This window comes from Anabas testudineus, chromosome 14 (assembly GCF_900324465.2).
Source record: "Anabas testudineus chromosome 14, fAnaTes1.2, whole genome shotgun sequence".
NCBI classification, from domain to species: domain Eukaryota; kingdom Metazoa; phylum Chordata; class Actinopteri; order Anabantiformes; family Anabantidae; genus Anabas; species Anabas testudineus.
The window spans coordinates 17,065,785-17,075,368 of record NC_046623.1 but is presented as its reverse complement, the minus strand read 5'-3'; the positions used below and the strand labels follow the sequence as shown (position 1 = coordinate 17,075,368).

The 9,584-nt window shown below is 37.5% G+C and overlaps 1 protein-coding gene across 2 annotated transcripts in view; it reads right to left on the bottom strand.

Moving 5' to 3' along the window:
* Positions 1 to 3,497: 3,497 nt before the first annotated feature.
* The window catches only part of stk32a (serine/threonine kinase 32A), a 50,309-nt gene continuing 44,222 nt past the window's right edge, over positions 3,498 to 9,584 (bottom strand). Inside the window, exons 11-12 of one of the 2 annotated variants that reach the window (XM_026370352.1) lie at positions 4,629 to 4,693; positions 3,498 to 3,646 (exon numbers count right to left, since the gene is read on the bottom strand). In XM_026370352.1, the coding sequence (XP_026226137.1) occupies positions 3,529 to 3,646; positions 4,629 to 4,693 (183 nt within the window). In that variant the 3' untranslated portion in view covers positions 3,498 to 3,528. Of the gene's footprint in view, positions 3,647 to 4,624; positions 4,694 to 9,584 lie in introns of those variants that run through there. The other variant, XM_026370353.1, reaches the window with a different exon arrangement.

The window sequence follows — 9,584 nt, the reverse complement described above, 5'->3', positions numbered from 1 at the left end:
AAATGTCTGATATCATAGTAATCATGGCAGATTGCAGTGGTACAGTCATAACATGCAGACTAGGTCTGGACAGAGAGATGAGTCAGTATCTTCAGTGGTTACAATGTTACTGTTGTGGGTCACTGTGTAATGACAGCTGATGTACATAACTGTACATCAGCTGTCATTACGCTGTTCATGTTCTCAAATACGAAACATCTTACTGTGTGCAAAAATTAGATTGCAGCAACTGTTTTCTAAAATTGTTATTATGCTGCATATCTGTGGCTAAAGCAGGCGAAGTTTTGATTGCAGGGACATTTATCAACTTCTCAGATCGGCCATTAATGTGGAAAACTGCCTCTGCTGAGCCCACTGTGGTGAAGGGAAGGGGCTATGACTCCTACATGATCTCAGGAAATGTTGGACTCCAATCTGTAAATCGTGAATATGTGTGGGTAGGAAAGAGAGAATAGGAAAAGCATATGGTGCATTTCAGTTACTGGGGATGTATATTAACACTGGAAAGGAGATAGAGAGTAAAGAGATCCTATCTTAACCCAAAGGATTCATGCGAAAGTACAGTAGCCACTGAAGCTAGGAGTGAAGAAAGCTTTCAGTTATTATTTTTACATCATATTATTATTTATTTTATGTTAAATGTTTTTTTTTTCCTTTTAGCTGAATATTTGCATGTTAACCATGATATACTATATCCCTACAGTACGTGGGTTATTAACTGTATTACTGGCCAGCTAACACTGGGGGGCAATATTATATTCAGGATAGGATCAACACAGTACACATTAGAAATCCAATTTTTAGCATGACTTACACATTTTTCCTATGACCTCTTTTCACTACTGTTAATATTAATAAGCACTTTTATAACCAATACAATGTTTTGTCCCTCGTTTACTTGAAATCATTACTCACAATATTTTATTTAGGAAATTGTGGATATTCAGTAAGATCAACGTGAAATAAAGCACAAGGCACAGTCAGATTGGTTCAGAAAAAGAAATTCATTATTTAAGGCACACCTTAATAGTTTGCAACTTCATCACATTTGAATACAATAACACACAGTGACAACTGAAGGACAGCAAAACCTCAACAAGGAAAAAATTCACAAGTGTGGAACAAGTCTGTTCCCAGGATAAATAATTTTTAGATAGATTATTCTAAACCTTTACTTTCTGGAAATGTCAAATCTACCACATCTGATGATAACCATTTGTGAACCTGGTGAAATAAATACACCTCATATGACACTCTATCATATATATGTATATATATATAGTAGATATCATATGATACTATAACATAAATAATGATTCACAAATATTATTTACTCTGGGTTTACCCACATATATTTGCGGCTGTTAGCTCAGTTGGTAAAGCAGTCGTCTATAAACCCCAAGGTTACTGGTTCCTCCTGGCTATATGTCGAGGTCTCTTGGACAAGACACAGAAACCCCACAGTAGATCCATCATCTACTGTAGCTGTCTAAACAACAATTTCCCCATTGGGATCAATAAAGTAGTTCATATAGTCCATCTGTTTAACTACCTCACTATATCTTACAGCTTACGAGGACGTCATCTTTGGGTATGTAAAAGTACATCAATGACAACAACAACAACACAAAGGTAAGTCAAAATGTAGCATTTTTCAATAGAAAAATTCCAACAATTTTCAATTGAATATGTTAAATGTAATATCAACTATTATAGATGTGAAAGGATTTAGTCATCTTGCAAAGGTCAGTAGAATGACCAGGCATTAGTATAAACCACATTTACTTACTAATTGTGAAAAAAAGCTCAGGTTTTTACTACCTACAACAAGCTGTGTGCCATATTTATGGTATAAGGCATCCCTCTGCAAATTTCAGAGGAAGGTGTGTTTAAGCCAAGATCATCTACTACTGCAGTAAGATTTACTACAATAAATGTTGTGATGCCTTGCATGGTATTTATTTGTTTCCTTCATAGTTTTCTTGTTAAACATATGGACACAAGACAAAATCTGTGTTGATATTTTTATGCTACTATGGTATCCAGCTGGTGCTGAATTTCAGATTACTGCTGAACACCATCTGAGCAAGAGTTTTGACTGCAGACCTATTCTTTTATGGGAGCAATTACTTGTGATATAAATATAAAACCTTATCTGGTGGCACATATGTAACTAACTGTATCCAACACAAAAGAGGAAGGTCATTAAAATAATTTGACACAAACAAACTTGAATGCAGAGAGTAACTGAAAAAGGAACCTTATCTAAAACTAATTCATATCCTTGTCTATAAAACCCTTCTTAATGAAATAAGTGTTCACTCACAGATTAAGGTTTTTTGTCTCTCTGTGCATAAATGCTACAGTTGATGAAGAAGCATGTGCAAAGCAAGTTTCAGTGCAGAACATCTAACATCTACCAGCTACCTTTTCATAGCCATAAATCATTATTTGAAGACCCAGCTGGTCATTTGCAAATTGACACAACAGTTAGTCCAAATTCTCAGAGGTAATTTAAAACCACTTTGACAAAAGACTTTCATCAGAACATTTACTTTCTTGGTGTCCTTGGAGCTTTAAGTCTTGTTGAGTGGCCTTAATTTTAACAGCTCTGGACAAACTCCCAAGGTCAAGAATTGACCTTTAAGCTTAATATTAAATCCATGCAGTGTCTTTTACCTATATCTGCATTTGGTGAAGTTTGGTCATTGTACCAAATGTAGCCTGTTAGCCTGATTAGTAAAACTAAGTATAATGACCACTACAGCCATGCAGCTGCTGCTGTGATAGAGTGAGCCATTTATGCTCAAGCCCACAGTCCAGCTCTATCTTCAAAGAATCTGTGGTAGCCACCATAAAAACAAAGGCATTGTTTTAGTTTAATAAACCCCTCCATTTTAATGTTTTATATTATTATATTCAAATCTCCAGTAATGTAGATCACAAGGAAAAAAGCTCTCCATCTAAGTCTTTGATATTTAGTAGATGTTGTCAATTTTTTAGTCTATTCAGTTCGGTATTCAAATAACTAAAGAACTAACAAATACTTTGCTGATAAGGAAATCAGAGAGTCCTTCAAAGAAACTGCTCAAACAACGTTCAGCCATGTTTCCCACATCAGACTTATTTGCTGTGTAGCTTTCTCCAGTCTCCTTGTTCGGCAGGGAAGTGACCTCTTTTGCACTTCAGCTCACAGCTCGGAGTTGAAGCTGAGCAGACCATAAAGCACCAGAGTGATGTAAGGGAGCATGATGTGAGTCATTCTTCTCGTGACAGAATAGCTTGGCTCTGGCATGGCTGCTGCTCCAGGAGTCCATTTCACTCCTGCAGTTGTGGAGCTCTTGATAGTGTTTTTGTACTATAGGTGAACAGTGCTGCATTTGTGTGTGCGAAATAGTGTGCAGTATCATGGTAGATTGGATCTGAGTGCTGATAGAGTATTATGTGTCTGTTTGTACAGTGCTGATCTACAACCTGTAGGCAGGTGCAAGTGATAAGGAAGTGAGTGGAGATCTCGAGTGGTGAGACCTATCCTGATAAGAAGGCAGCCGGCTCAACGTTGTTATTCTGTCCATCCTCTATTGCTTTGTTCTTCTCACTTGTGGATAGTTCAGAAGACTCTGAGTCTGGTACTGTTTTCCTTGACCTGTTTAATTTAATTAGAACATAAAAAGTCAAACAATGATATTGCAGCGACTGCACATTTTTGTGCTTGTGTAGCGTTTTGCTATGTGATGGCAAAATTAACAAATAATGTCACAGTTCTTTCTATCATTTACTGGCATTTTGTCTTTTTTCATAACCAACTACTGTAGTAGGGCAAATGTAGCCTTACAGTTTCTGAAACAGTTTTTACTGCCTGTTGACCATTTGTTCTTTCTGTGTATTATCTTCTAATGTATGATAAACTACAGTACTGTACACATTTACATTTAGTCATTTGGCAGACACTTTTATCCAAAGGACTTACAAAGATTCAAGGTACAAGGCAAAGGCAGGGTAAGCATAAGATGCCAGATGATCCCTACTGGAGGTAGACCACAGCCGAGATTTGAACCTCGGAGCGCAGCGATCCTACTATTTATACTTAGATTCTGTGTGCTTTTATGCAGGAAGACGCCACATCTGAGGTTTCCTGAGAACATTTTGTATTCTGTTTGTTACCACTCTTGGGAGGGCAAAGATTGATAGATGAGTTTGGACCATATTAAATATCTGTTGTAGGCTTATTTAGCTTTATTAACCTTGCCTTCCCCTTGCAAAAGTAAAGATTTCACTTGTTTGACATTTACTAATACAAATTAATGGTGAAAACTTTCCTTGATCTTGAGTGAGGTTTGGATTTTCTAATTCTCATACTGTACAGTGTCAAAATGGGGGACCCTCCTCTTTGCCAGTTTCTGTGCTTCTGCCTTAATCACACACCCACATATATGGACCAGATCTCCTGCCACAAATAGCCTCATTACTGTCCTTTCACACCATCCTACAAGCGTTCACTAGTCAGCAAGGAAAACTGTTTTTTTCTCACTTTAAATCTATGCATGGCAACAGTCTTTAAACTCCTAAACATTCTAATTATCACATGCAGTACTTTACAGTAATGGAGAGAGAAGGATTTTCCTTACTTTTCTCTGTTAAAGATGATGAAGTCTCTCTGGACATTGTCCAATCGCTGCTGCAACTGACCATTCTGGAGGAGAGACAAACAGAAAACCACATCATCATTTAACAATCCCTGTTGGCAGTTCCAGAAAAACAACAAGTTATAGTCGTTAGTCATTGTTATTCCCAGCAACAGATTCATAATTTATTACATAAAATACATATATATTTTTGGAGAAAACTTTAAGAGTTGCTTTACTCATATGCATTTCTTATTAATAAGATGCCAGTAGAAGAGATTGACCTAACTTTAGAGGACATTTACTCTGTCTCCATCTGCTCTATGTACTCATACATATTTGGCCCACTAAATCATGTGAGAACATCCTGCACTGTCACACCAGGTGTCCTCACACTTGTGTTGTGCCAATACAAGTATACAGGTGCTTTCTCACTCACCCAAGGAGACAGTGAGGAGAGAGATGAGATAGATACATCATCATTATAACACTGCATGGTGTGTGCGAGAGAGAGAAATTACACAAGAACACAGAAAATGAACAAATGCAGAACTTAATGTTCATTTAAAGCATTAACTCAAAACTGGCCAAACTTCTGAATGTCTGCACTTTAGAGCATTTTCTCAAAATGCATCATCTTCAACAAAAGGATTAGACATGAAGACCAACATCCACACATGCTCCTTCTACACAAACCCCACAGTTATATCGGCCCTCGAAACGCCAAAGTTCAGGCTCAGCAGAAATGCTCCCTACAGGTGCTGTCACAGTGGGGCAGCAGCCGCTGGCAGACCAAAAGCCATCAACTAAATTAGGGCAGGGATAAGTAGAAAGAGAGACTAGAGTGAGCAGTGTGTGTACATTGGAAAAGTGAAAAAAAAAGAGCAGAAGGTGCAGCTTGTGCATTGTGTTATAATTTTAGCATGTGTGCAAGACAGAGGTGGAGAGAGTGAATAAATAAGAAGCAGGTTTATGACTGGCATATTTCTTAATTGCAAACAATTTCTTTGCCTTTGGGTTTATGATTAAGGGTTATTTGCCACAGCAGTATGACAAATGAAAACTGCATATTCACATGAACACAGAAGAAACGTGACTACATAGCTGCCAAACATCCAGACAGAGACTGGGAATATTTTTGTGTGGGTGTTGCAGACTACAGAAAGGACAAAGAAACAAACAGGCAGACAAAGACAGAGGAGGAATACAGTAAATCATTTGTCAGACATCGGTGATGGATGTGATACATACATGACAGGTGACGGGTTGTAGGTGTGATGTAGTGTTTCTGAATGTGTCATAATGACGTTCTTAGATCTAAAAGCATGACAAAACAAACCGGTCCTTATCGAAGAAGTTGAACCAGAAATGGCAATTTACAGAAACAGAATGGTTTAATTAGTAACAACGGTGGCTGAACAGCAGCTGGAGTGCTGCAGTAGGTTCAGTGCCTGTAAGAGGTTTTAGCTGTCATGCAAACTAAAATTTTGAGGTGATGCTAGTGATTTAGAAGTATATTTGGAAGATGTCCGACTTGTTGTTGGCATTTTTGTTTTATCTCTCCTATTCCTTAGCAGGTTTGTTATGTTGGTCCACATTAGCACACAGGCACATACTCCTACCACTGCACTTTTTCAAGTGTTCACTCAGCATAGATATAGTATACTTGTCTAGGGGCTGTGGGATTTAACAGCACGCTTCAAAACTGACAGATGTATCCCCAAATGTAAGAATGTAAGATGTGAGCCTTGAAAAAATGACAAAACACACCAGACTAACTTATATGAAATTTCACAGTTTTGTATCTCTACGTCAGACCACAATTGACAGATATACCGCTAAACCTAGAAAACATACAGTAGCACGGGGAAAACAATAGATAGATCTGTTCATTTAACTCTGATGCTAGAAATCCTTCTAATTCACACTTTGTGTAGCTACTGTTAGGCTTTTAACCCAGGCAGTGGAACGTTTGGGCATCATATTTGTTTTTCTCTCTTTCACTGCTTTGTCCTTCACCACTTCTCTGTTGTGTAAATCAGACTTTGTAAAGGCTTTCACAGTCACTAAATTTGTGGTTTGCATCTTTTTGCTACTCTCTGTCTTGATCATTGAGTGTGAGGTGGAGATTGTTGATTTCCTTCTTCTCAGGAGAAGGGATGAATGAACTTATTAGAGTAGAGAAAGAAGGTCAGAAAGACACTTGGCATCAAGCACAATAAAAGAATAAACAGAAGCCTATTGTAGAACAGCCACTGGGCTTTAACTTTAACAGTGCTTAAACTATAGACAAGTCGCCACTTGTCTCTCCTGCTCCGTCTCTCTTTCTTTCATGTATTTAAAAAACACAGTTCAGAAGCCAAGTACGCCAACTGCTCGATGAAGCTTTGTATTTAATGAGACAGACCAAAGGGAGTGCCCAGCTGGACAAGGGCCCAAAAGGGACAATTCTCAGTGTCCTTGTCTGGACTCGCTGTGTTTTTGTTGGAAGATACGACTGACTTTGGTGATGTGACTGCTAATGTGTATGGTGGTTAAAGGAAATAAGTTGATGTTTAAATTTAAAGGCCATTGAATAATTACCTTATAATTATAATAATTATAATTTTAAACATGTCTACTTGGCACCAAATACATCATAAATACATCGAAACTGTGCTAGGATTTTACAACAATCCTGCTTATACGGATATAGAGATGAGCGATCAATGGTTATAGAAAGCTCCTAACAACAGCCCAAACACATTTTATGTCAAAATGTACGGCTGAACCTATGACAACTCTGTAACATTCACTGTGGAACGAGTTCTAGTTTTCAGTCTGTTTGACGGCTTCTGATGAACTTACTAGTCAGGTCAAAAGCGAAGGTTGTGTCCCTGTTCCTAATTAGTGGCACATGTGGAGCTACACTCTCACATACATATGCAGCTCTTTCTCATTCCTTCAGCAGTTCATTAATTTACCTGACTCCAATACTAATTAAGGGATTTTACAATACTTGTATGCAGCTTCTGTTCTCTTAGCAGTGAGCACACATACATTCATGAAATGTAAATTTCTCTTGTAAAAGAATTTCGAAGGATTGGAAGGAATGTATAGGTGTCATGCTACTCACTTTATTAAAACACATGATTCTGCTTGCTGTTACAACTGCTCTTTTTAAATTAGAATTTTCTCTTAGTCTCAGAAATCATAAAATTTGTGTTTTCTTTTTTCCCTTATGGACTACTAAACACTTGCAGTGGCAATTATAACAAAGGGCTTGCTGTAAGGATAAACTATTTGTCATTACTACATTCAGTGACTGGTAACTGGTAAAACCACAGCCTTTATGTCTTTCTCCTTGGTGCTGAATTAATCATCTGTCCTTTTATATTCACTGTCACATGATTTTATTGTACAATTACTAAAAGTTTTAGTAATTTTAAAGCTGCAGTAACAAACTTACTTTCTGGCCACTTGGGGGCGGCAGAATCAAATGAACACAATATTGACATATGTGGCTTTTAAGTTAATATGGAATAATTTATTCAGTCATACTTCTAACCTCCAGAACCATTTTATGACTTAGCATTCGGTCTCCACTTAATCTTTAGAGCCATGTCTGCCTCTTTAGCTACTAAATGTTTTACTACTAAACAATGTGTTGAAACTTGGTACAGAGCTTTGCACAGCTGAGGAGAAGTGCAGTGAAAGTGCTTAGCAAAAAAATTCAAGCTGCTATGAAGCAACAACATGACCATGTCTTATCAACCAGACAGTACCTCAAATTATGCTTTATTGTGGGAACCGTCAAAACTGGTCTGTATATCACAGGTATTTAATAACAAAAAAGCTAAAACATTTTTGTTACAAAAGTAAAATCAAACTCTCTTGTGTTGAAATGATTACAGTAGGATTATTACCCTGATGGGTTCAATGTATTTATGGTAAGGTCTGGGAGTTGGGATTGCGGGCTAGGAAATGCAATTCAGTAAGTGTCCTCACTACATTAAGACCAGTGCGAGTCTGTATATGATGGATAGGAGCACGCTTATTTATTTTGCTCTCGCAGCATGATAAAATGCTCTAAATGGTCAGTTATTTAATTGAATAATTTTCATGCTACATTATGAGCGTGGCAGTGACAGAGAGACAGAGGCAGAGAGATAAAAGAGGACCGATATTTGTTGGGTGGAAGCATCATTAAAGGAGTCTAAAGAAAATTGAGGAGAAAGAGGGTTAGAAAGAAGGCAAGGAAGATGAGGAGAGGAGAAGAGCTACATGCAAAAAGAATACAGAGCATGCTTAGGCTGAGATAGGCAATGGTGCAGGTAGCTTTCTTGCTCTCCCTCACACACATCAAGCACTTACTTTCTTTCTTATTCTGTCTCTTACATGCATCCATCACAAGTGGCCCCAAAGGCCCCCTGTAAATGGATATGGTAAAGCACTGCATAAACTCAAACGGATATTTTTAGGCGGTGAAGTGTTCTCCCCGACAGAGATACCAGCACACACAATGTGACTACTTGAAATGAATAATAGATGGACACAATAAATAAATTACTTTAAATGAAAGGTTAAAGCTTTCAGTACTGGATTTTGTAGGACATGTTTGAGTTAAGCATCTCTTTTTGAAATTCAGCAAATATGAATCAATACTGTGTAGTGTTACGTTGAAATATGTTAACAGTTCTCCTCTTTTGCACATTAAAGACATGTCAAGACACTAAAGCTGAAAATTAATGTTCCCCTCATTGTAATATATTGGTCAAGTATTACATATTGTTACAAGAATAAATAAGTTGATATTATGATGAAATTGAAGCTACCTATCCTAAAAGAGTTCCAAACCATTCCACCGACTTTATGTCTCCATAACATAAATGTTTTCCTGAAAGGCTATCATGATTTGATTAGTATTGGAGACTTTCTCTTTGTCTGAATGGGCAAAGAGGTGACAAATGTTGTCTGGCT